This window comes from Nicotiana tabacum, chromosome 8 (assembly GCF_000715075.1).
Source record: "Nicotiana tabacum cultivar K326 chromosome 8, ASM71507v2, whole genome shotgun sequence".
NCBI lineage: Eukaryota > Viridiplantae > Streptophyta > Magnoliopsida > Solanales > Solanaceae > Nicotiana > Nicotiana tabacum.
In genome coordinates, this window is record NC_134087.1 from 73,009,016 (window position 1) to 73,035,546 (window position 26,531).

The window sequence follows — 26,531 nt, forward strand, 5'->3', positions numbered from 1 at the left end:
TTGTATTAGTATTTTCGCACTTTGATTTATATCATCCAGACTTTCAGTATATCAGCATGTGTTAGTTTATCTTCCGCATTCAGTATGTTATGATACCACATGTTGATTCAGCCAGCCAGTTGGTTCGCTTGGTCACATGTAGTTAGGCACCGAGTGTCGTGTTACGTCCAGGCCCAGGTTCGGGGCGTGACAGACAACCCACAATGATTGGACTTGTGGATAGGTAAACTGTAATTTAAATATTTATTTAGTGAATTTTGGACTTAATTCTGTTTTTCTAATTTGTTTTTGTTCCAGCAACAAAAAGGGAAAGGGAAAACAACAAAGAAAGAGGCCAAGAACTTTGATAGATGAAGAAATTGAAGAAGAAATTAACTGTTCAACACCTCCAATCAATCAACCAAGTAAAGACAGTGGCTTAGGTTTATGTCTACACCTAGAGTTAGGACTATTGGCCAATCAAGCAAGGATCTGGACACTGAATTCCCAGATATTGGATATAATGAAGATGTTGTACTGCTCCCAAAAGTGATATCAATATAAGACTTAGATGAGACAAAATGTACCAATACCCACTAGCACAAGGTCAATCAACTTCACTAATGATCATACTGATGTAAATGATCCGAAAAACCTTCCATACTCACCACCATCCTTAAATTGGAAGGGAAAACCTGTCACAACTGCAAATTAGTTAGAAAAATAAAGGCAAGAGAGAATTGGGAAGCTTAGACCAATGAAAGAAAAATGATGACCAAGCTAGACTTTTTTTTAATGTTTTGTTGGGATGTATTTACTGCAAACTTACTGATATTTTATGTCATATCTAAAATACTGTTAATATTGGTACTGAATTTGGATGTCATATTATGACTTAGATTGTGTAAGTTTTTGTTGTTATAGTATGACATCCATTCTTCCCATTTGACCTTATCTAGGTAATCTTTTGGTGACGTAACTTGTGCGATGACAGTACTTAAATGCTTGAAAATATACATATTTTCAAGTTATATTATCTTAAAGTGTCCATTCCGTCAATTTAAAGATATTTTTGTTTAATATTATAACGATAAGGAATCTTTTGACCTTATGATATAAAGGACAATTTTAAATAATACTTGGTTCACATAGAGGGAGATATTAATTTGGTTGGACTCCTCGATGTTTCTTCGCCGTGTCCCCGTTTGGGACAAAAGGAAGGATAACTTGCCAAGGAAATAATACAACCAAGAGGGTTAAAGTTGTCCATTTACAAATACAACCGAAAAAGATGTGACTTCTTATAACATTGGATTCACACAATCCCCTCTTTCTTATCGTCGCCTCTTCTTCTTCTTCCTCTCCTCTAAGTAAAACGAAAGCGAAAAAACGCCTTTCTCAAAACATAAAATTATTTTCTTATTCTATTGCTATCAAACTTTTCTCTTCTCTCTTTTCTCGGTTTTCCAAATCTCAATCTAATAATTTTTTCTAGTTTTTTTTCGTGTTAAACTAGTTTTCTAGGGTTCGATAATGGCGCCGCCGGGAGAGATGCCGTCGAATAATCTATGGGTGGGTAATCTAACCCCCGACGTAACGGAAGCCGATCTAACGGCTCTGTTCCAGAAGTACGGGCCGGTTGATAGCGTAACCTCATATTCGGCTCGTGGTTTCGCTTTTCTCTATTTCAAGAACATCAACGACGCTAAAGAGGCTAAGGACGCGCTTCAAGGATCTTTCTTTCACGGCAATCCACTTAGGATTGAGTTCGCAAAACCGGTTTGTTTTTTTGTTTTTATGTTCAATCAGATGGATTTTTGTTGGTTTTTCATCGATGTTTATAAATTTATTTTTGTTAGTATTTGTCGTCAATGTTTGTGTGTTCCCGATCATATACAGGAAGTCCTTAAGCCTTTTCCCTCACTCAAAAATCAAAACAAAAGATAAAATGACTAGCCGAACAAGATTTACGCCTGAGATAAGTAGATGCGTAGAAAATAGAAAAACGAAATAGATGAACAATATTAGGAAGATTTTTTTTAATCACTTGATGGATGTTATTTTCGTAAAAGAAAGAGCACAAGTAGGAGAAATATGCCGATTTTTTTCGAGTGCGAATATGCGACTAAAGAAACAATGTATCAAAAATTTGCCCGAATGATCGTTGCCATAAATCTCAAAGACAAAATTTTGCAATTAGGAGATCTAGCCAACATCTATTTGCAGTTCCATCCCAAACATTAACCAGTCTATTTGTTGAGGGAGAATTTTTTTTAATCAGCTGCGAAATCGGTGATTGGTACATTAAACTTATGAATCGAACAAAATCAGCTCATTAGAGCAGGCAAATAACTTTTATGGACGTTGCAGAAAACTGGGCAATTGAATGAACGTTGAAATTAGACTTCAAACGTGCTCAAATATGCAAAGCTTTAGGATCTTTATTCGGAGTTTATACCAAGTTCCAATATGTTGTGCTTGTCTGGCAATCATAAAGGTAATCAAATCAAATCAAATCAAAATAGAAAGAAAAAGAAGAGCAAATTAATTATACAAGAGCATATTTCATTACTATATTCTAGAACGGTATGGATCGCTTCACACATCCAGTACCATGAGCACGATTTGCAATAGGCACTATTTGTTGTTTGAAACTAGATTGCCTTAAAACAGATTTTTGTAGAAAAAACCCAGAACGTTAATCGCCCAGCTGCAATACCATCAAAAAAGCAAATCAATTGCGACGTAAATGTCAACCACGTACTATATATGTTATAGATTCCGTTTTATTTGTATATCCATTCTAACCGATGGAGATTTCTGGACTTTTTTGTGTCCACGTCCTTTCTCAAGGGTTCTCAGATGCTTCATCCTCCAAATGCAATTCCCGTAACATTTTAATAGACATTGAGATCAACTGATACGTGTAATTAATTAATTATACAACAAATGCTAATTAGTTGAGTAGTAGTTTAGCCACCGCTCCAAAATATGGGTATCTAGTAACTCAAATTGTCTTTAATATTTCAAGACTTGTGAAAATGTTTGATGAAGTTTCATTCTATCTTACACTGATTACTTGTTAAAAGTTTAGTAAATGAAAGTAAATGGAACAACCTTTAGAAACGAATGTTTATTCTCAATAAGGAATATCTATATGTCAACGAAGTCCAATATAGATGGGTATAAAGTAAATTTCACTTATCAATGCATTGACTGTTATATCTCCCCCAAATAGAAGAAAAGAGAAGAATCAATATGTGAATGTTTAGGCGTTATTATGTAAATCTATGAAAAGAATTAGTACTTGTATAAGCATCCCCCTGGAAATGAAGTTCAGGAGATTCTTTTCACTTTTCACAAGTATGGTCAAGACCTGATAATACTTTCTGAAAATAACCATGTTTTACCACCTATTGAAGATACTTTCTGGGGAATGAATACAAGAGAACCAGTCTTCACAGGAAAACAGCCACCTGAGGGAAAGTTAAGATATTCTATTTTATAAACGTGTTTGGTATAACAAAAACAAATGATATGCATATATGATGACTCCCTGTATTTACTTTGGGATTAAAGGGTTGTTACGTTTGGATGTAGAGGGTGTCTGGTGATACATATTTTACAACTCTAGTTGCTAGAGGTATAGCTGGATATTAAAAGTGAAGGTTATGAACCATTAGAAAGAGCAGATAGTTGGTAAGCAGATAGGAAGAATGAACATCCAAGCACAAAAAAATGCCCCGGATAGTCAGCAAACTACAACTTTGTTGGATTACATGCATCCTGATGGCTTGAGCTAGTTCTCTCTTCAAAATAATGATATGTTTATTCATCAAAGGAGGGTATCATATCTTTTTCAAGCTATTATAAATTTGGCGTGAATCTTCATGTATTTCTTGATTATCATACATGCTACATGCATGCCACCTCAGAGGTAGCTGGTCCCTTTGGGATCCCTACGTGATGTGTTTATTAATTGAATTGGTTGGTATAAGATGCATACACATAGGGGTAGTTTGGGGGGAAGTCAAATTGAACTATACATGTCATGGATAAAATACTTGGGATAGACAAAAACAGGACATGTCCGTTGCTACAAACTATTCACTGGCTCTACCTCTTGAAATGATTTTCCCCTTTCATCTCGACGTTTGGACATTATCATGAGAATTGAAGGTTAATTACTTGTAGGAAAAAGAAATATTCAATAAATTGCTCCGAAGCTTGACTTTTTCCTCCTTATGTTGACCTCAATGCATTAGAATTGGTTAACCACATACAATCATGTTTACTATATGGGCATTTGGTACTTAGCCTCACATTGCCTGTCTGGTTCTTCAATGTCACTCTTAACTTGAGTTCATTTATTTGTTGGGACTGAGATTTTGGCCAGTATATATGGCATAGTATTGTTTCAGGATATGCTCATTAAAGAATGTTACAAACTTTTATGTGAATGCTAAATTGACTTGGAGATCGTTCTGTGAAGCTCCACCTGTATTTAACGACTTGATCGTCTTTACTGATGGTTAATGGGCACTCTGTATTTTGTGCTCATGTGGCAACACTATGCCATTATTGTTGTGTTGTATGTTTGTTGAGTTCCTTTAACGCTATGGGTATCTCAACTCCTATTCTTTGATGACTGAAAACATTTTAGATTTTGTTATAGTTGTCCAAGTGCTGGTTTATTTGCCCGGCATGATTTTGTCTTACAGACATTAGGTTACTTGTCTGTTATTTGTTCTGCTGTGGTTCTCATTATGCATTGCACTGTGTCAGGTAGTTAGTCTAACAACAGTTATGCTGTCTGGTTTGCAGGCTAAGCCATGCAAAAGTTTGTGGGTAGCTGGGATTAGCAAGTCTGTGTCAAAAGAAGAATTGGAAGATCAGTTCAAGGGTTTTGGTAAAATTCAAGAATTTAAGTTCATCAGGGATCGCAATACCGCATATATTGATTTTACTAGACTGGAAGATGCAGCAGAAGCACTGAAGAACATGAACGGCAAAAAAGTTGGCGGTGAACAGATCCGCGTGGATTATCTCAGGTCACAACCTGCTAGAAGAGTAAGTTATTTTCTCTACAGCATGGTTTACTCTTACTGTAGAGATTTGATTCGTTTTCTGGAGTGGTACATTTTGTAGAGGAAAATATACTATGATCATGGAAGTAGTTGTCAACCTTAAGAATGTTGGTTTTAGCTTTCGTAAATGAGTTTTGGTGTCTATACTCTATAGAAAGATTTTTGCGCGACAGTCACCTTGCTGGTACAAGGCATATAGAATCCAATTTGTAAATTGTAACTCAAATCCAAAAGCTAGCTCTTGAGGGAAGGATTGCCCAAGGTCACATAGCGAGATTAAAATCCATTCTCAACCAATTTGGGACTTTAACATCCCCGCACACAAGATTAGATAATTGGAGCATGAATAATTTAACACTGGGGCCCAACATTGAGAAATATAACAACATGGATCGATAGGCCTGGCTGTGATACCATGTGAGAAACAAACCTTGTGCCTAAACCCCAAAAGCTAGCTCTTGAGGGAGGGTTGCCTAAGACCATATAAGGAGGACACAATCAATTTCCTCAACCAATGTGGAACTTAACAGTAAGAATCAAAGTTTGAGTTGAAGAGGAAAATATAGTCTTAGTGTTCGGTGTAGCCAAGGTGTGGTAAATTCTGCGTATGTGAGCTTAGCAAAGCATAGTGGGTCCAAAGTCTGAATAAAGGAAGAGGGTCATAGGTAGATTGACAACAAGTGTAGAAATAGTCTGATTATGATAAGCTTTCTGAATGCTAAGTTCTTTGGTGCATGCCTACCTAGCATGCGTTCCTAAATAGATTGGATTGAATGTTTAAGACTCGTATAACTGAAACCAACTAGTTTGGGTGGAAGTTTAGTTGATTGATTGATTGATTGATTGTTTCTTGCTAACACAACTTTTAGGTTCACCCTGTAATCTTCTGGTTGATTTGTGGTTTCTTAATTTTTTTAAATCATTCCTCATAAAAAAATGAATTCTTAAATCTTTTAGGAGCAAGGACCGGAGTTTCGGGAGATGAGGGATGGACAATTTCCCAATAGGAGCATTGGCCATCCTGACACTCGGGTTATGCCTCAAGATTTTGTCAGGAACTACTCTGATCCTATTCATGCTGGCTTCAAAAGGCAACATGTAATGCTCCTTTTTCTTTGAAAGATTTCCATCTTTTTTAAGAGTGGTTTGGTTCATGGGATGGTACACATGGATTGTTATCTGGTACTAAATGATAATATGATTTTTTGTGTGGTGAATGATAATATAGATTTTGTTATGCGGTGAATGATAATGTAGGATTTTTTGGTGAATTGTAGAATTTGTTATGTGGTGAAAAATGATGTAAGATTTGTTGTGAATGATTCAGGGATTGTTTAATAGAGATTGCCTACTTTAAGGGCATTTCTGTCTTTAGATACACTTTTTCAGGTAATACTACAAACCAAAGGCGCCAATAGTTTTGTAGAATTTTATGCCGAAACCAAAAATTGTAGATTACATTTGTAATACAGAGTTTTATGTGGCAAATTATGTTCTATTATGTGGAAATTTTATGCTGGGATTAACTCTCCTTAATGTGGCCAACCAAACAACCTGTTAGTACTGTTACTTGTTTGCATCAATTTGCAAAAGTTGGGTGTGGTGTGTGCCAAATGCTGAAGCTAGTGGTTAGTATAGATATGACATTAGAAAACTAGGTGGTTAACCAGTGGTTATGATTAGTATAGATATTCCATTAGAACATTGGGTGGTTAAGATGGTTTTATGTTGAATGAAATATATGCTTGTTAGTCCTAATTTTCACCCCGAGCATCTTCTTTTGCACAGCCATTCCAGTTGCCAGCGGGACAAAGTGGACAACCTAGTAAAGTTTTGTGTATAAGTTATCCACCCTCTGTCCATGTTGATGAAGACATGCTACACAATGCTATGATTTTGTTTGGTGAGATTGATGGAATAAAAACATTTTATGATAGAAATTACTCATTGGTTGAATTTAGAAGCATAGAGGAAGCCCAGCGTGCTAAAGAGGGGTTGCAGGGCAAGCTTTTCAATGATCCCAGAATCACAATAGAATATTCAAGCAGTGGTCCTGCACCTGGCAGAGATTTCTTGGAGTATCATCCTTCAATTATGGGCCCAGCACCTGATTTTTATCCCAATGAGAACCCATTCCAACCAGCACAGATGGGCTTATTTGGCCATAGTCGCCCTATGTTGGCTTCTAATGTACCTGGGCATTTGCCACCTTATGGTATTCATGGTCCTGATATCCCAGCAAGGCCTTTGAGTATGCAAGGCAGGTTTGACCATGTTATTTCAGGCCCAGAATTTACTGATTCACCAGTGCTTCGGAAATTGCGAGACACAAGTCCTCATACTGTGATTGGAGGTCCAAATTGGAAGCAGTCATCTCCAACACCGGGGGTGCTTTCTTCTCCTTCAGGTGAGCAGAAACCACCTAATAGATCTGCCCTTGGTGGCTGGGATGTTTTCGATTCTAGTCAACTTCAGAGGGAAACTAAAAGATCAAGGATTGATGGGGCATTGCCATATGATAGTTCTCTCCCTCCTAAAAGAACAGATGGTCGAGCTCCTGGTCATGACTATATATGGCGCGGCGTTATCGCCAAGGGTGGAACACCTGTTTGTCATGCTCGCTGTGTGCCTATTGGGGAAAGGATAGAATCGGAGATGTAAGTATTTTGTATTTTTCTTGTTTGCTAAAGATCAGGTTTTTGAATTGCCTCACTGATTCAACACTGTACAGATTTCTCAGCTTGTTGATGGGGGTCACTTTTCATCTTTCCAAATTTGCTTTTCAATTGATCGCTACAGTGATTTCTAACCTTTTGTTGGATTTTTTTTTTTGGGGGGGGGGGGGGGTGTTCTTCACAGAATCATTGTGAAACTTATTCTGAAATATTTTCGAGAAAAGGTTATCAAGATAACTTGCTGTTAGCATTGGCATGTGCATGATTCTTCTTTGGCTACTTGAAATTTTTCTTAAATAATATTTATGGTCTTGCTTGGTACAACTAACTTGGAACTAATGTGTATGACTTTTATTCTTTTTTCTTCATTCAGTTGCATGCACCCTATTACTTCTAATAGGTTTAATATATTTAAGTCCTGTGATATAGCACTCAAATGCCACCACAAAATAAATAAGGAACAGTCAAGTGATGAAATGTTGTTTTCTGCAGTCCTGAGGTAGTCAATTGCTCCGCCAGAACAGGATTAGACATGCTAACTAAACACTATGCAGATGCTGTTGGGTTCAATATTGTTTATTTCTTGCCGGATAGCGAAGAGGATTTTGCTTCATATACAGAGTTTTTGAGGTACCTGGGTTCAAAAGATCGTGCTGGGGTTGCAAAATTTGGTGATGGGACCACCATGTTCTTGGTGCCACCTTCTGACTTCCTTACGAAAGTTCTGAAAGTTGTTGGTCCAGAGCGTCTTTATGGGGTGGTTTTAAAGTTTGCACATCATATACCTGGTAACACATCTTTGCCACCCGAGTCCAATCAACCTCAATATGTGGATGCACCACGGATAACATCCTCTCAAGCTGCGTATGATGCAATGCCATCCATGGAAAGGGTTTCACAGATGAACTATAATCAGGTTACCCGAGAAGATCTGAAGCTGCCTTCAAAAGAAGTCACTTCTCTGACTGATGCGCACCCCGCAAATCCTGCGCAGCCAAGTAATACTGCAGCATACCCTCTGAATCCTGTGCATCAAAGTAATACTTCAGCGCCAACCCAAGCGGGGGTCACTTTAACACCTGAACTTATTGCAACCCTAGCAAAGATGCTACCAGCTAACAAGTTATCAAGTGCGGAAGGGGCAACCATGCCTGCAGGAGCGTCTGGTGGTATGCCTGCATCAGATGCTGCTGTTGCACCTGGTAAAGTGCAGCAACAATCTTGGAGATATGAACATCAAGCTCCTGGTCAAGCTGCCGATCACATGGCACAGTTTGGTAGCCAGTTTAACAACCAGATGCAAGTTTTACCACAGCTTCAAGCTCATCCAGCAGGCTTGAACACACCTAACCATTATTCTCAAGGGGCCACTGGTTTTAGCCAAATGCAAGAGCATAGCCTAAACTTGCAAGCACAGGGTGGTCCTCCTCAGACATTGACATCGACCATGATTTCTCAAAGTACACAGCTCTCAGCTCAGCCCCATGTTGATCGCCACCTTCAGCTTGGAACACATCAGGATGCTGTGAGTGGTTCTGGGACTCATAGCGCTGATGCCTTAGGACTGTATGGTTCATCTGTCTCTCAGCAACCAACAAATCTTGCTTCATTGCCCAACCAGACTCACGGTGCTAATGTTCCTCAACCACAGGCTGGCATGCCTGTTGCCTCTGGGATGGGGCTCGCAACTCAAATGCATCAGTTGCAATCTGCACTTTATGGGTCAGTACAGGAGGGACCAGAATCAGAGGTTGACAAGAATGAACGCTACCAGGCAACTCTATTATTTGCAGCTAATCTACTCTCTCAGATACATAAGCAGAAACCAAGTAGTCAAAGTGGGCAAGGGTCAGGCAATCTTTGAGAAGATCTCCTTAAGCTAGGTAACTGCTCAACTCTTGATTCATGTGGATTGTTCTTTAAAAAAATTTCCATTTTGAGCAATTTTTGTGCATAACGTGCTCTCCTGTCTTTCCAACTTCTTAATTGGTTTCGGTGCTTAGTCCATCTCCTTTGTCCCGCCTTTTTTTTTTTGAAAAAAAGAACTACCATTGTCCAAGGGAAAGAGAGAGGATCAATGTGCTAGCTAGTAATTCTTTTTGGAAGAGAACGAAGATTTGGACTTTTCCCATTTCATGAAATCTTCAGTATCTAGAGGCCTGAATGAGAAGTGAAAATCTAGACTCTTGATGGTTTTGGTGTAAAGTTCGGCATTTGAGAAAGTTTTGCTTGAGGTGAAAAGCTTGAATAGCTGTAGAAAAAAATCGTGAAAAGTTGGAACGCAATTGCTTGTGAAATTGGTAATTATTGGAATTATTTCTCTAGTCCTATAGCCTCCTTAGTGTTGTGACAAATTTTCCCGGAGTCATTTTTTGGTTCAATAAAGGTATAATTGAGCAATAAGATCGTGCTGAATATGTACAGCAAAAAGCAAAGAAATACATCCATAATTTTGAAGGGAGCCATAAATTCTAACGGGGGAATTCAATTGAACCCTCTTCCTTATGGGAGCTAATAAATTCTATGATGCTGTCAGCATCTTCACTAAACTCCTGTATGCACTAAAGTGAAAGCAAAAGTAAACAATTAAGCTTGATCTTGCTAGTGCGCTCTTTCCTGTTCTAGTTGCATCCTAAATTTATGAGGGTCCCTATTAGATGTCTAGCATGTACCTTTTGCACCATGCCTCCGACTTTAGGTTGAGCTTTAGTTGTGGAGAAGCAGTTGTATTCAGGAGCTATTGGCTTTCCTTTCTTACACTGAAATTCTGTAAATCAGGTGAACCTCAGTATTGATCCTCTCTCTTTTCCTGTGACATATTGCTTTTTGTGAGGCAGATCTCTTTCTCAATATGACCATTTATTTCTATTGATTGTTGTTCACATGCTTATTATACTTTATTTTTCTGGATCTTCGCCTTCTTGTGCTCCAAGCTAACATACTAATTAGTTAAATATGCTATCATCTTATTTGTCTCTTATAGTTCATTATTATTGGTTTAGTGAGAGCCTTTCCATCTTTGCATGTGTGATTACCCCAATGTCTTGCATAATTTGTTAGTGCTAATTCTACTTTTATTTCAGTTTCATATTGGGTATATGCATTAGTTAGAATTGCATTGTTTATACTCATGATAATGTAGCTCACTTTGAGATCTGATGAGATTTGGTAATTCGTCTGTAGTTGATATATATTTGCTGTTAGTAGAACCTTTAAGAGTTTAAGGAACCTTTATTTGGATTGAGTTGTAAATTGGCTTAATGGACCTATAATTTTACTGATTCCTGAAGCCTATATTCCTGCATTATTAAATATGCCTTCTCGTTAATATATATTTTAGGAATATACCAAGACATATGAGACGCAAACTCATTAAAACTATCCAAAACTCTGCGCAAGAGCACTTGCAAAATTTGATATTCATGTTTTCAGTAAGAGTTCTCCATATCCCTACAAAAGTCAGATATAGTTCCCTTTACCTATAGAAGAGAAACCACGGAAATAAAAGAAAAGGGAGGGAGTAGTCTTGCTGTCAGCTTTTCGTGCACATATAAGAAGCATCCCGCTAAGTCGTTTCTTACCTCTGGGTATCGTTATAAAGTAAATGAATACATCTTTTACACTACATGAATAAATTGATACAGCTCCATTTGAAAAAATGAATAATTTGATATAGCTGGTTGGCTCTGCAACTAGTTACAAACATGCACACGGACTTAAAATGTTATCTTCCAAGTGAATAATGGCTATCTAACTTCAATCACCTAATGTCCTCTCAAATTAGTAGCTTTTTTAACTTGCTTCACCCACCACCATAAGGAAAAAAAGACAAACTATATAGTCAATAACAACAGTTGATGCACCAATTCGACAAACGAGATCATTATTAAAGCTGGATAGGCTAGAAGCTAAGTGAGTTCTCAAGTAATTGAGACTGTTCTCCGGATTCGGGCCCCTTTGGAGGATTTTGGTTGTTCAATGGGTGTCTATAACTTAGCTTGCTCTAATATCCACGTGAAACTCAAGTTTGTGGTAGGCAAAACAGTCGAGGCATAATAAGTATGTTAAGTTTTAATTTTCTTTCAGAGTAGAGCAAAGTAGCCAAAAAGATGTGGATAAATGGAAACATTAGAACTTTTCTACCTTCAAAAAAATGGAAGGATAGGAGCTAAAAATAAATGACCAGAACTCGCTTGAAATATAAAAAGATCATTCAATCTAAACGTACCTGCTTAATATCTTTGCTATATTATGACTCGCTATTGGAGTAGTACGTAAATGTATTCCTGAACAAACTGGTTTCCAATACCGACTTAACAATATGGTTTGTTGATTTACAATTGATGTCTTTCAGTCAAATAGCCAAATAGGTGAGGTCTCCTAGTGCTTCTTTCCCATGTTCGTTCGGCAGAAATTTTATTGAGCTCCATTCTGCTGTTGCGAATACAGTCCTTCCATTTTCCAAAAATCTCCAATTTTGTTTCCTAAGAAAATCGCTCTTTGAAGAGGAAGAATGAATTGTTAGTGTGACTATTTAGAAGAAAAATGGAATGATATGTAAGTTTAAACCATTGTAGAATCTGGCATATCCTAACCAAACCTTTCCCATTGTTCGACGTGCACTTGTATGGTCTGCAGAGCTTTACTTAACTTATTTTTTAGGGGATCTGGTATCTAGCATATCTTTACCTAAATAGTTTAAAATGATGGATCTTCTTCCTTCAGAATGCAACATTTACTGGCCCTAATGATTTGTTGGATGAGTGTTGTCAGGAACTGTATATTTACCCCTCAACCTGCAACGTTTCCCTTTGTTCCTCTCCAATAGAAACTTAGGTTAATCCAATTATTTAGATTTGCCCCTGGAGCTAAGGTGAGAGTGTTCTGATCAGCACAATATATGCTGTGAAGTTTAATTCAGCCTTTGACTGCTTTTCTGGAATGGAATACGAAAGCCTGGAGGAGCTACTAAAAGTACTATATTTATCTTATAACAGTACCTTCTCTCACCATATAATCTTAATATTAGAAACTTTTGCAATGAGAAACAGTTTCTTTTAGCTAAATCGTTGATTTCAGAAAAGATTGTTACAGGTTAGCAAAGTGATTTAAACATGAAACAGAAAGCTTCATAAACTAGGAGCGGAATCACGTTCCAACCCGAGCTCTTTTTCTCGAAAGGAAATGGTTATCTCCTGATACTTTCCTTTATTTTTTTTCCCCAATATTCCTCTTCATCAAACTGTGACAGAGACTAGGAAGTTGGCGAAATATGGAATTCTCAGCTACGTTACAATTTATTGATAACCACAGATTAGGGGACTGATTACAAACTTGTTCGCTCCAAGCAACCGAGCATCAATTTTTCTTCCGTGCAATGGATCAGAATGATCCTGTCAAATGAAGATTGTAAAACGTAGGACGATTTACGCTGTAGTCTAAGCAACAAGGCATCAACCTCGTTTGTGTTAACGTTTTTACCGTAGGATTCTGTCTTAAGGTCCAATTGAACTAATCAAATGAAGCGAGTAGTAATGCCTTGTAGTTTCAGCTTGGATTCTGCCTGAAGGTCCAATTGAACGAATCAAACATAACAAGTAGTGTTGCCTTCTGCTTTCAGTTTTTACCACTTAGACTATTTCGAATGGCAGAGCCAAATGGATACGTACAATTTTTTACGGGGTTAAGGTACGGTGTTTTTAGATTTCCTCTTGGAAAAACTTTTTGATAGATGCAAAAAGCTATAGACTGGAAAATATTCGAATGATCTGAATCTGCAGTTTTAGCAGTTGGGTGGGTTCTATTATTTAGCAGTGCTTATTGGTTGTATCGCATATAGTCCTGACATTCATAGGATATACTCCGATATTTAGGCAATGAGTTGGGATTTTTGGAGCAATAACGTGCTAAATTTTGAGTCATTTGGGTGTTGTTGCGTTGACTCTTTCATGTGGGACCCAAAAGCTAAAAATAGTTTATTTTTGAAGAAGACAGAACTCGAAGACAGAGCATAAGAGTGAAGTTCATTTGAGCTGGCTTTTAAATTTTATTCCACACAAAAAGAGAACTATCCAGCAGTACTAAAAAAATTGGAATTTTAACCTCGTTTAACTGACAATACTTGTACATTCTCCTTTGTCAATCGGCTACAAATCTCATGGTTGAAAATTAAAATTTGTCATTACTTGTATTTTTTGTTTCTTCGAGATATATGAAGTTATAAACTAACTTAAATGGTTCTTTCCTCTTTGGTGTGGTAGGTAAGTGGCGTCATTTTTACCAAGATTTCAGAACAAAAGGCACAGGAAATGGAACATATAGTTGCTTGGGATAGTTCAACCTTCAATATGCCGACTGGTCTTTTAGTTATGTTCTGTGTTTTGCCTTTTTGTTTTCTTTTTGTTAGGTGTTAGTTCTTTTCTTATCTTTCCTCTTTTTTCCCCTCTCCTGTTTACCAAAGAAAAAAAGGTGAAAACACAGTTCAGAAATTCAATTTTTGGTGGTTTAACTTATTCTCTCTACCTCTCTTTCTGTGTTTCAATTTCTTGTTAGACATTTAAGTGCATTGTTTGTTTAAAAAGCCAGATTAAAAGCATATCCATCGGAAAAGATGAATTTGACCAAAACATGGAGAAGTGTTTGACAGGTAGAAATTAATGAGATGTTTCCTTAATCTTATTATCAAGATCGTTGTAGTTTATTTTTGGCAAACAAAAATTGTTTTTGTTGACAATCAAGTTGGTTTCGAGTCATTCACACAAACATTTAATTATTTAAAGAGATGGTTTTCTCCAAACAGAGATCTAGCTAGCGTTTGAACATAAATTTGATTGAGAATTTGAAAAAATAGTTTTTAAAATGTGTTAAAAAATAAATTTTGAAAATTGAAATTATGTTTGGACATATATTTTATTTGAAAAAAATTAAAGTTTTGGATCTATTTTGCCAATAAAAACAGAAGAAATAAAAAAGTAGGGAAATATTGGGGTGAAAATACCCGCACTCATTTTAGTTTCAGATACTCAGGATATTTCGACATAAAAAAGTAAAAGTAATGGTGATATTTCGATTTTGTCTTGGTCAAAAGTCGCGATACTTCTTCTCATTTTGTTTCTGATTAGTCACTTGTAACTGTCCTTTTCTGGTGAACCCGTTCCAATTTTCTGATAGATATTATTTCGATGAATGAGTTGTCTTTGAACTGTGAACACGTGGAAGAAGTAGGGGATGGGACTGCAAACGGACAAAATAGAATAGTCGGTATAACTAGCAAGACTACCAAGCTGTGGCAAGCAGAGAATAACCACTGGTTTTCAAGGGGCAAAAAGAAGTCCACTCCTTTAAATATGAAACATAAATTTATATACAAAATATATAATAACTTTAACTTTATAATTTTTAAAATATACTAACTTAATATAAAAATCTTAAATTTAAAGTAATAAAATTTAAATTCTAAATATACCATCTAAAAGTTTATGTTGGGTACTTACGAATAAAGAAAAGTAAGATCCTTCTTTAAATTATATATATATATATATATATATGAAATGATTCCCTCTGTCTCAAATTATCTATCGTATTTTTTAAAAATAATTCTCTTAAATTATTTATTATTTTAGAAGTTCAAAATAAAATTAATTTTTTATTTTTTATTTTATTCTTAATAGTAATAATTATTCTTGAAAACTACTCTTTAATTATAAAGACATAAATAAAAATAAAATAGATTAATTAATACTATTTTATAAGGAGCGTATGAAAAATGGGCGAGAGATAATTTGAGACGGAGTATTAATTTGTATTTCACTGAAATGATTATTTATTAATTGACCCCCTTTCATTTTCCGTTCCAACCTACCATATAGCATATGACAAAGCAACGACCGCTTTAATTCCGACAAAAGAGGTCAACGTAAGTACAATAGCAAAACAACGGTTCTGTATTATCTAATAATCTCCGGCGGCGGAAGACGGAGGAGAAAAAGATGGATCTAGAAAGCTTAGGTGGGCTGACGGTGCATATAATCTTATCCAAATTAGCACCTCAAGATGCTGCATCAGTAGCTTGTGTTAGTAAGAGGTTTAGGAATTGGGCCTCAGATGATTTGCTTTGGTCCAGATTTTGTGCTGATGATCTTGACCTTTCTTCCCCACTTGACCCACTTGACAATCCCATGCCTTCTTTCAAGGTATAGCTGCTCAATTTTACGCATTTAACTGAGGTTTTAATCCAAAGTAGTAGTCTTTTAGTCCTAAATATGGAATATTTGATATTTGGTGTGAATTTAGACGTATCTTAATATTTGTTATTTGAAATTAGTACTGGTACAGGGATATAGGGAGTAACATGATTACAAGTGATTGAAGCATTCTTTTGTGGTGATTGTTGATTGTTTCTTCCTTGAGCTAATAATTTCTTTCTACTCCCTCTGTCATGATTTATGTGACGGTGTTTGACTCAGCACTAAGTTTAACGAAGGAAAGAAGACGTTGAAACTTTGGTCTAAAATAAAGCATAGATATTTGTGTGGCCCTAAATCAATTCATTAGGGGTAAATTGGGACGGAGGATGTACTAGTTTATATCAATGAAAATAAGAACTCCACAAAAAAAGAAAAAAAAAGGAAAAATTTAGAAGAGCAATTCATTGTAAACATCTTTAAATGTGATGATTGAGCACACGGAAGATCGTGGAATAGGATTGGATTAAAGCAACTTAACTTCTAACTTGGGTTTTGATTGTTGGGTATAATGTACTTCTTAGTCTTAGGTGTTTGGTAGTGTTAAAAATGTTATCAAGATAGAAACTTTTTGAACTTACTGGGTGAGTTTTCGTTAATACGAACTCCTTGTGCTGCTATTACATTGCTCCAAATGATGCTTTAACATTGTTTCTCCCTTTGCTTCTAGATAATCGAGAACTATCAATTCTACCCTCATTAAATGCTGAATAGTTACACAAGAATAGTTTTTCTCCATTTCCAGTCATAAAATATTGCATTAAGTAGCAGTTGCGGACAATTTTTTGTCTAGTTCTAGGTGTCAAGGGACCATATCATCGTTATTGGCAACGCGGGTAGTAGTAATCTATACCTGACTTATCTGCAATTTATAAAAGAAGAAAAGTAATCTAGACCTCTACATCAAATTTAGGCTCAGTATTTGGGGAAGTGATACAATGGTTGCCTCTTTTATGTTGTTCTATGTAAAGTAGAAAATTTGAGAAATACAATTGAATAAGAGTATCTGTCTTTTCTTCTCTTGATTGAAAGAAGCAGACTGCTTGGTGAATTTCATTTTGCTCTGTCATGCATAATCACTAGATTTAATATTTAAGCTTTGCAATTAAAGGAAATGAGGCTGCTTCTCTTCAGAATCTTTTTTCTCTTCTTTAAGATTAGTTTTCATTTGTTGCCTGCTTTATGTTGTTGGAGAATGAGGAGGTGGAACATTTGTCTGGTAGTATGTGTTGTCCAAGTGTCAGGTTATTCTAGGTTGAGACGAATCTCTGATGTGCCATTTTTTACTTCTTGTCTTTTTGATCATGTTAACAGTAACCCTGCGATGCTTGTAATATACACTGTGTAAATGGTCTCTCACAGCTTGCACATGCATCTACATTCCTTCAGACATATCTGCCATTAGTTTGCATTCCTGAAACACTTTTGACATCTTGCCATGTTTATATTGTTACTTAGGCATCTTATCAAACATGGCGGGAAGCTTTTAATCTTTACCCATGGCCCTTGGTCACTCGAGTTAAAAGATGTTGGGGCAGACTAAGAGACTGGCTAGCAATGAATTTCCCTGAAGTTTTGTCTACATTGCGTAAAGGTGCATCTGAGGATGAAATACAGGAGTTGGAGAAGAGTTTAAAAGTAAAGTTGCCTCTTCCTACTAGGGTTCTCTACCGGTTCTGTGATGGTCAAGAACTGACAAGGGAGGAGTTCAGTGGAAGCGCGCCTGGGAGTTTGTTGGGCCTCATAGGAGGCTATTCCTTTTATGACCATCTAGTGAATGTATCTTTGCTGCCTTTACATCAGATGATAATAGAAACTAAAGAAATTATCAGACATCTCGGATTTGGCAATCGATCTAAGTACATCGTTGTAGCAGCCTCTTGTGGTTACAATGAAAAGATTTTCTTCCTCAACTGTTCCAATGGTCAACTTTATGTTGGTACTAGGAATCTCTCAACTGATGGAGAAATGCTCCCTTGTGTACCGAATGCCTTGATAACTTCGGTTCATGATGTAAAAGGAAGTCAACAACAAGATGCCGTGCTCTTGTGGCTAGAGGAACATGGCCGTCGTTTGCAAAATGGCATGATCAAAGTCCGTAAAGAAGGAAAAGTCAGAAGTATCAGTCTTTTTCCAGAAGAACCTCCAATTTGTTCTCTTGCTGTAACAAATGGTGTAAAGGTAATTGTTCTGACACGATGGAGCAAACCAAATAGACATTGCTCTTGTCAGTTGTTTTTGGGTTTTAATTTTCATCCTGAAGACTGATAGTTAAATCATGTCAGGTTCGTGCTTCTTCTGTGTTTGTCCCAGAGTTCAGTAACCTTCAAGATGATTCTGAGAAGTTTTTATTTGCTTATTCTATCCGCATGTCTCTTTCACCTGAAGGATGCAAAATGAATGGAATGACCTTCAGCTCTTGCCAACTATATTGGAGACGTTGGATCATCCGCGGCAATAACAGAATTGTAGATGATGTAAATGGAGAAGCAGTGATAGGAAAGGTATCATTTTCATGAAGTTGTTTGATGAGGAACAATCCTTATTAATTAAAATGTCGAAGCTTACTGTTGACTTTCAACTGTCAACTTTATTTAGCAAATTCATTGTGGGCACCTTTCTCATGTGTCATAAGATGTTTTTGTTTTCTTTGGAAAAGAAAGAAGGGGACATGTTTGTCAGTGGTGAATGAACTTGAGATCTTTCATTTTTTCTCTTTAAGTTAATTACGAAAATGTTAGTGCTCTAGTCAGTTGAGAAGTATCTCTACCTTGATCTTTTACAGGGTTAAAGATGTGTGAAAGAGATATGGTGAAATACTAGAATATTTGTTTATTACAAAGGAGAGAGGAAAAAGCATTTTAAGCTGTCAGCTATTTACTTTTATGAATCTGAAGTTCCACAGGATTTTTGTTGGACATCTCAAAACTCTCATATTTCTGTCATACTTTTGCAAAAGAAACTTAAGTTAATATCAAAGAACTCACCTTGAATTAACAGCAGCAAGGCTCTTTTCCTTCCTCTTTCCCCTTCTCCCACCCAAACCAAGGTTGGTGATTCTTCTCTATATTCAGGTGACCTAAATAATTTCAACATTGTATCAAAAGAATGTTTGAGAATTGAGATGAAATCGGCATGTAACAGAAAGAAAGAGCACAATGTAGTGGGTGGGATTATTTGTGTGAAATGGTGGTGGCACACTCTTCTGTTGTAAATAGTTTTTGATCCCATCTTGGTGTGGTATTAATGAAATAATATTTGATTCAACCAAAAAAGAAAGGGAAGAAGAGAAACAGAAACAGTAGATTTTGAGGGAACATGCTTGTTTAGTGTTAAAAAAACTAAACAACAAGCAGATTTCCTTATTGCTCGTTTACCACACGTTGAATGTTTGTTTCTCCTTTAGTTGTACCAGTGACCTCTTTCGAGCAATATGCATAGTCCTTTTTCCCAGAGATACAAAGGTTAACTATGGGAGCTGCTGCCTTTTCTTTCTATTTGTATTGGGCATTATTGGACCAATTGGCCCCAGCCTTCATTTGTGCTGAGATCATCTCATTTTTTGCACTTATTATCATATTTGCAGTTTCCACTACTGCGACCAGGTGAAGAAGAATTTGTCTATGAAAGTTGCACAGCACAGTCATCTTCACCAGGCTCAATTGAAGGAGCTTTTACTTTCGTACCGGGGAGGTATGTCACACATACTGCAATTGCTACACCATCAAGATGAAGTTCTTTTGAAATGAGTTTAATATTACACCTTTCACTCTGTAGTGGATGTTAATTGCAGTTCTTTCATGTATACACCCATTTTATGTAGCCAACTTGTAGATCCTAATCCGATATAGTTTTATTGTGATCTTGAAGTGAAACAACAGTTTTGCAGCCTTACTAGGTTTTTAGCTTCATAGAAAACATTGCTTGAAGCAATTCAAAGTTTGGTTCACTTCAGTGATGTGGTCGAACAGCAGCTTCAAATATGTGTCCTTGGAGTGACATGTGTGACCTGAATAATCAGGTGAGCATTTGCTAGGCTTTTAAGTGGTAGGGCAAAGCCAGTGTTTTGACATAGTCAGAGAGCGTCTGAGCAGGACAGATACAATTAGTTGAACAAGATATTAGTGGGTTGAGAACCTGAGGTCTCGGGTTCAAATCCCAGCGGAAACAAAAACACTAAATGATTTCTTCCGATCTATCCAAGCCTTGGTGGATAGAGTTACCTGGTACACCTTTTGCTACTGGGAGGTGGCAGGTATCCCGTAAAATTAGTCGAGGTGCATGCAAGCTAGTCCGGACACTACAGTTATAAAAAGTAAAAAAAAGATATTTAAGGCTTTTTATTCCACTGCAATAAGAGTTTGTCCATTCTTTTATGTGGTGAGATTTCATTCTCACAAGAAAATGTCGCACATATGACATAGTCGTCCAATAGTTATATTTTATAACGGAAGAAAATAAGAGAATGTGGCAATGTGTTTTTTCATTTGACTGAAGGCAGTAGTCAGATTTTAACTAGGAAAACCGGATCTGCTGTTTTCTGCCTCAACACTTGGTTACATTGATTTAATGAATAAATAATAGATGAAGACAACAGAGTTTTTATTGTTCTTCTTCATTGAGTTCTACCCAAAGGCTAGGTGCATCATTATACAGGTATATGGAATCTCTAAGCTCAGGTTGGTATACATCTGATTCTATGAAGGAACAGGAAATGTCAGTCCAATAATTTGTCAATTTTATCACTTCATATTTACTTTTTGCATTTAATCATTTGTTACTTTGCGATGCCTTTTGTTGTATAGAATACTTCAGTGATATGAAAGAGTTTGATAACTTTTGTTCTTGGCTGGCTGCTAAAACATGTTTGTATTTCTTTCTCTGCAGATTAGCAGATCCAAAAGGTAGTGCATTTGAAGCAGAGGTGGCAAGATTTCCCCTTCTGGTGCCAGACTATATCTTCTGATGGAACTCGCTCGAAGTGTAATGCTTTCGTCTCTTTCCTTCTGGGCCAGGAATGGAAGTTGTCGTTAAGCTCTCAGCAAGTAGCCGAGGAATGTCCAGAACTTGAGAGGGAGAGCCCTGGCTTCTTTTAAGTCATGCAGTTGTCTATAGTGAATAAGCACTATCTTACTCTTTGTTATTAATGTGTGATCTTTTTTCTTTTCTCATGGGGGATTTAGCTTTTTTCCCCTTGAGGTTGTGATATTCTTTGAGTGCTTCTTTGGTTTACTGTTGTGTTCCTTTTTGTGCAACAAATTATTTTGACTATACTGTCTTATAGAAATTGATATAACATGTAACGCCAAGCTTTGCTCTGTGATACTCGCGCTCTTCCCTGCCCCGGCTATTCTTGTTATTGTGTCAATCTGCCATGTAGTGCTTTCTTTGGTTTTACAGTCACCCCTAAAACGGGAACAATTTCTTGAGTAAGCCAAAGAACCAACAGCAGAGTCTCCTAATGACCGGGCTCTTTTAACATTTTGCATTTTAGGCTAGAGTGCTGTAAGAACCATATAAAACTGATAAGGATTTTAAGTTCCTTGGAATCTAATTTTAGAGCAATTGGGTCTTGTTTTGTTTTCTGGCGGACGACTATATGGGATAAATTTAATAGTGCATCAAGCATGACCTGGCTATAAAATGACAAATGAAACTTACAGTTGTCTTATCACTAAATGTCTGGATAAGTTCAATCAAAGCAACAAATGATAGAAACATCCAGTCCAAAAATGATTGACAAAATGCAACTGGAAAAAATATCATGCACTGTACTTGCTTTCAATATTGTTTCTTGTCACTCTGGTACTTAAGTTATCTTTCATGAATATTATTGATTGCGAGGAACACATAGAAAGATATGGAATAGTTCAGAAACTTGTATCATTATCGGTTCACACACTTTGGTTAGCCGTTTAAAACCATCCTGGACAGCAATATTAAGAGCCTGTTCGGAAAGCCACAAGGGAATTGAATCAAGGTATAATTAAATGTAATTATACACTTTCGCTGTTTGTTTGTCCAAGTAATTTCATGGTTTGTTGGGCATTGGATGTAATTGAGAGGGAGTAATTACACTCTGCAATTCTCAAGTGGAAGGAGTGAGAATTGGGTGAAATTATGATGTAATTACAAGGTAACTTTTCAAAAAAAAATCATATATTTTTCTGGAAAAAAAAAGACTTTTCTTAAGTGAGAATTTTTCTAATGATATTTTAACTCCAAAACTAGTAGTAGTCGGATAATGCTTGTGAAATTGTTCTATCAAAATTGGAAAGTGATCCAAATTTCTCTAATTGTCGTTTTCTCACCTTTTCAGTTCATAAAGACAATGAAAAATCTTTCCATGAATTCTATTTGTCATCGGTACAAGTAAATATGGTCTGTAAGCACGTGATTTTTGCCCTATATGAAAATTACTCCCAAAAATTCAAAATAAAATAATTTTTCTTTATGTGCAATTTTGAGAATTTTCGTGGCATTTTTGGATAATTATTGGTATTTGTCTGTGCATATTTATTTGTTAAATTAATAAAAATACAAAAATATATCGCATTTGCATTTAGGATTTAAGTTTACAATTAGAAGTAATTAAGTTTGTTTTACAAGAATGAAAATTACAAAAATATGCATCGTTTGCATTTTTAGCATTCAATGTCAAATTGTGCAATTTTGTTTTAATTGGTGTTTAATTATGTATGATAATTGTTGCTAGGAATTAATTAGTATTTTTGATAAGTTAATTTAGTTTATAACTTAATTTAGAATTTTAGTTTTATTAATTAAAAAGTAAAAGAAAAGAGAGCAAAAAATATAAAGAAAATCGGAATTGGGCCTCTTCTTCAATTTTGAACCTAGGCCCAAAACACCTCTACCCAACCCAAAACACCTTGACCCAAGCCCAACCGCCCCCCCACCCCCCACTCTTTCTCTCATTTTTGTTTCATTTGCTACTCACTACCTAAAAAACCCTAAAGACACCCCATCTCTTTCTCCTAGCCGCCAGACCCATGCACCCCCTCCCTTCATCTTCTTCGTTCACCCCTCCCCCCCCCCACGAAACCCCACATCCCCCTCCTCCGCTCACCACTGTCCAGCCCCCCCTCCCCGTCCATTTTTCTTTTCCGTCGTCGGACCACCCAAGCCAACCTACTGTCACGCCGGACAGACCCTCAACCAGCAGCGGTGACCGTGGTCTGCCATTGACGAGCAGCAGCGCTGCTGCATCGACCAGTCACGCTGCCTCGTCGTCCACCAGCAACAGCTTCATCTCATCGTCGAGGTCGTCCACCAGCAGCAGCTTCATCTCATCGTCGAGGTCGTCCACCAGCAGCAGCGTTAACCATCGTCGAGGTCGTCCACCAGTAGCAACTTCGTCGACCAACCACGAACAGCCATCGACGACCAACTCCCCATGGTTGCTGCTCCTTCTTCTTATTCTTCCCCAGCTCAACCATGAACGACCACCCAACGTCCAGCTTCATCCATGAACGACCTCTCCAGTCGCCGGAAAAACCAATACGACACCTCCCTCCCGTCGACCAAACAGTCCCACGACCACCATCAGCTCCATGTCCAGAAGCCATTGCTGCTGCTTCATCTCCTCATCCCAAGCGACCACTAGTCGTCAAACAGCTGCTCAACACACACACACAGCCTCACGTCCAAACAACCATAGCTGTTTCGTCATTCATCGAACACCAAACTCAGCTGTTGTCTCGTCGTTCTTCAGGTTCAATCCGTCGAGGTCGTCGTTTGTCGTTCTGAGTTCGTCGAGGTTAAAAGAGAAGGTGGGTTTTTGTTGAGTCGAGATCCGGTACGTCGAGGTTGTTGTCCGAGTTTTTGTTCCGTTGCGGTCATTTTCGGTTAGTTGGTTTAAGTTTCATTTCTGTCCGTATTTTGTTTGATATTCTCGGATCTGAAATCAGTATGTTTGATTCTTTTCTTGTTCGTTATTTATCATTTCTTGATTATTTCTTCAGTTTGTTTTTATTCATTTGTTCTTGTTTAGTTTAATATAGAAGTGTGTTGGTTGTAATGTTGTTAGATTTAATTTGAAGTTCAATTGATTATTGAGTTTAGTGATTTGAATCTACTTGTTTGTTATGTTCAATTTGTTACTGTTATTGAATCGGAAAGTATGTTTGTTGTTAAAAATATTGTTCAGTCAAAATGATTTCAGTTGTTTCTTTATTGTTCATCATATGGTTTGGTTCCCTGAATCCTTAGTCTTTGTTTTGATGATATTTGACACAATCTGAGTTTCTAGCTTAAATTTGTTGATGAAATTTGATTAGGAATTGGTTATAGTTGACGGGGGTAGAATGGTAAATTACAGTATTTTCAGGGGTAGAATGGTAATTTCAGTAATTTCATAGGGGTATTTTTGGAATTGAAAATTTGAACTATTATTTATTTTGAGTGCTCTGTCCACTAAGCACTAATAATATTAAAATAAGGTATTAAAATAATATAGTGGGGGACAAGACATATGTTAGTGGGGAATAATACATTTGTTTAATAAAAGTGGGGGACAAGACATGTAGTAGTGGGATTACGGGGCTAAAGAAGATGTGACCTTTTCTTTATTTGTTTAATTGTTTAAAGTGGTCTGTTTTTGGACATAAATAAGGGGAGTTTGGGCAGAATTAAGGGGGGACTTTTAAAAAAAAAATCTTGGAGAGTCAGAGTTAGAGAGTTAAAAAAATAGACTGGATTTTATCATCAAAAAAATTCAGAGCTTAAGTTGAAAAGAAAACTAATTTGTCAGAACTTAAGAAATTCAGTCTTTGAGAATTAAAAAACTGAAAGTGAAGCCTTTCTTTACTACTGAGGATCAGAATATTGTTACTGCTTCTGTGGTTTGCATTTGGTACTACTGATTTTCAGATTGGTTTTCTTGGGTTTTCTTTTGGTTTTGGAGGGCTGTTTCATTGAATGTTTGGGTTTCTGGTATTGGTATTGCTATCGGATTATTTTTGAATCTGTTATTGGATGTGGAATCATCTCTGTTTGTTTTAAAATCCATCCCTGGATGTTCAATTTGTTACTGGTTGCGGGGTGTTGCTGTTGTTATATGCTACTGCATTTCTGCTGATCTTCCTCTTCTTTTGCTTCCAATATCAGGTACACAACTGACACGCTGGTTACTGTAAGCTGAAACATGAAACATGACTATGAAATGAAGAGTTGAAGTTCTGAATTTATCTTAATTATATTCTGAATTTTAGTTGTATATATACATTATTTAGCTTCCTCTAATCAGAATCATGTAGTTGCTTAATATATATAATGGAACATCTGATAGTAGCTTAGTGGACGAACTGTCTATGTATTGCTAGTAAAAAAAATGGTGTAGTAGCTCTGTTCAGTTAGTTCGTTATTGTTTGATGATTATCATGTCTCAAAAAACATGTTAGCTGATTTAGACTATTCTTAAACATTCAACAGTTAGCTCATTAAACGAATAGTCCGTTTCGGAACTTGTAGGAATATTGTTTAGCTAGATACTATTGGTTAATTTCAGCATGTAAATGGTTTAGGATTAAATTAGATTGCCAGGTTCTTTAATTTGGCAAACTGTGAGCATGTGTAGTATAATGTAACTAGGTAGTAACATGTGAATGAGATGGCCCAGGTCCAGTTTTGTGCCATACACGTTGGGCCAGGGCCCACGTTGGCTAACGGGTTGTCCATATTGTGTTTACATTCTGATTTAACAAATTGAGTTCGGAACCCGACTATAACAACTCGTAAGCATGTAAATAAATTAGGACCTTTTTTCTTTCATTTTTAGAGACAAATTTAATAGAAAAAATTTAGGCACTTTAGGATTATCCTTTTAAAATAAATGAGATGAGTCTTGCCCAATAAAACACACAAGTTGTGGGGCCCTCAATAATTGGTTAATAATTGTATAGACTTCGGGATCGGCCGTTTAGCAAATTTCACGGCCTTACCCAAAATAATGATACGCTAGTCGCTTTAGGCGCGCCTTTAACAATTTACTTTCTTAAACTCGGGTGCACATTTATGTGACCCAAATTCAAATCTCAACAGAGTCGAAATGTGTCGATAACCACGGGTACATTGATGTGATGTGGTTCGAGATACGTTTTTCACAATGTTGTAATTCTCTGTTAAAATAATAATAATAATAATAAAAGCGGTAAAGAGTTTAAAGTTTGCACATAAGTTCATAATTGTATAAAATCAGATAATCAAGCCGAATATGACAGTTGAGCGACCGTGCTAGAACCACGGAACTCAGGAATGCTTAACACCTTCTCCCGGATTAACAGAATTCCTTATCTGGATTTTTGGTGCGCAGACTGTTAAACAGAGTCATTCTTTTCCTCGATTCGGGATTCAACCAGTGACTTGGGACACCATAAATCTTCCAAGTGGCGACTCTGAAATAAATAAATAAATCTCGTTTCTATTGTCCTTTAATTGAAAAAACTCCCCTCCGCGTCCCTTTGCGGCGGCGCGGGCGAAAAAGGAGGTGTGACAGCTTGGCTACTCTGTTGGGGACCCTAACCCAGAAC

The 26,531-nt window shown here is 36.8% G+C and overlaps 2 protein-coding genes across 3 annotated transcripts; both read left to right on the plus strand.

Moving 5' to 3' along the window:
* The first annotated feature begins 1,314 nt into the window (after nt 1-1,314).
* LOC107788536 (flowering time control protein FPA) lies at nt 1,315-14,262 on the plus strand. 2 transcript variants are annotated; one of them, XM_016610213.2, is made up of 6 exons: nt 1,315-1,758; nt 4,804-5,049; nt 6,024-6,164; nt 6,855-7,723; nt 8,234-9,624; nt 14,002-14,262. In XM_016610213.2, the coding sequence occupies exons 1-5, from the start codon at nt 1,513-1,515 to the stop codon at nt 9,603-9,605; spliced, it is 2,874 nt and encodes a 957-aa protein (XP_016465699.1). In that variant the 5' UTR covers nt 1,315-1,512; the 3' UTR covers nt 9,606-9,624; nt 14,002-14,262. The 2 variants fall into 2 exon arrangements, with proteins under 2 accessions (XP_016465699.1, XP_016465707.1); XM_016610221.2 differs by lacking the exon at nt 6,024-6,164 and having other exon boundaries at nt 1,316-1,758.
* Nucleotides 14,263-15,518: 1,256 nt separating this feature from the next.
* LOC107788525 (F-box protein SKIP16) lies at nt 15,519-21,307 on the plus strand. The gene is made up of 5 exons (XM_016610203.2): nt 15,519-15,933; nt 17,443-18,165; nt 18,270-18,488; nt 19,571-19,677; nt 20,872-21,307. Exons 1-5 carry the CDS (start codon nt 15,730-15,732, stop codon nt 20,948-20,950), a joined length of 1,332 nt encoding a protein of 443 aa, XP_016465689.1. The 5' UTR covers nt 15,519-15,729; the 3' UTR covers nt 20,951-21,307.
* Nucleotides 21,308-26,531: the final 5,224 nt, after the last annotated feature.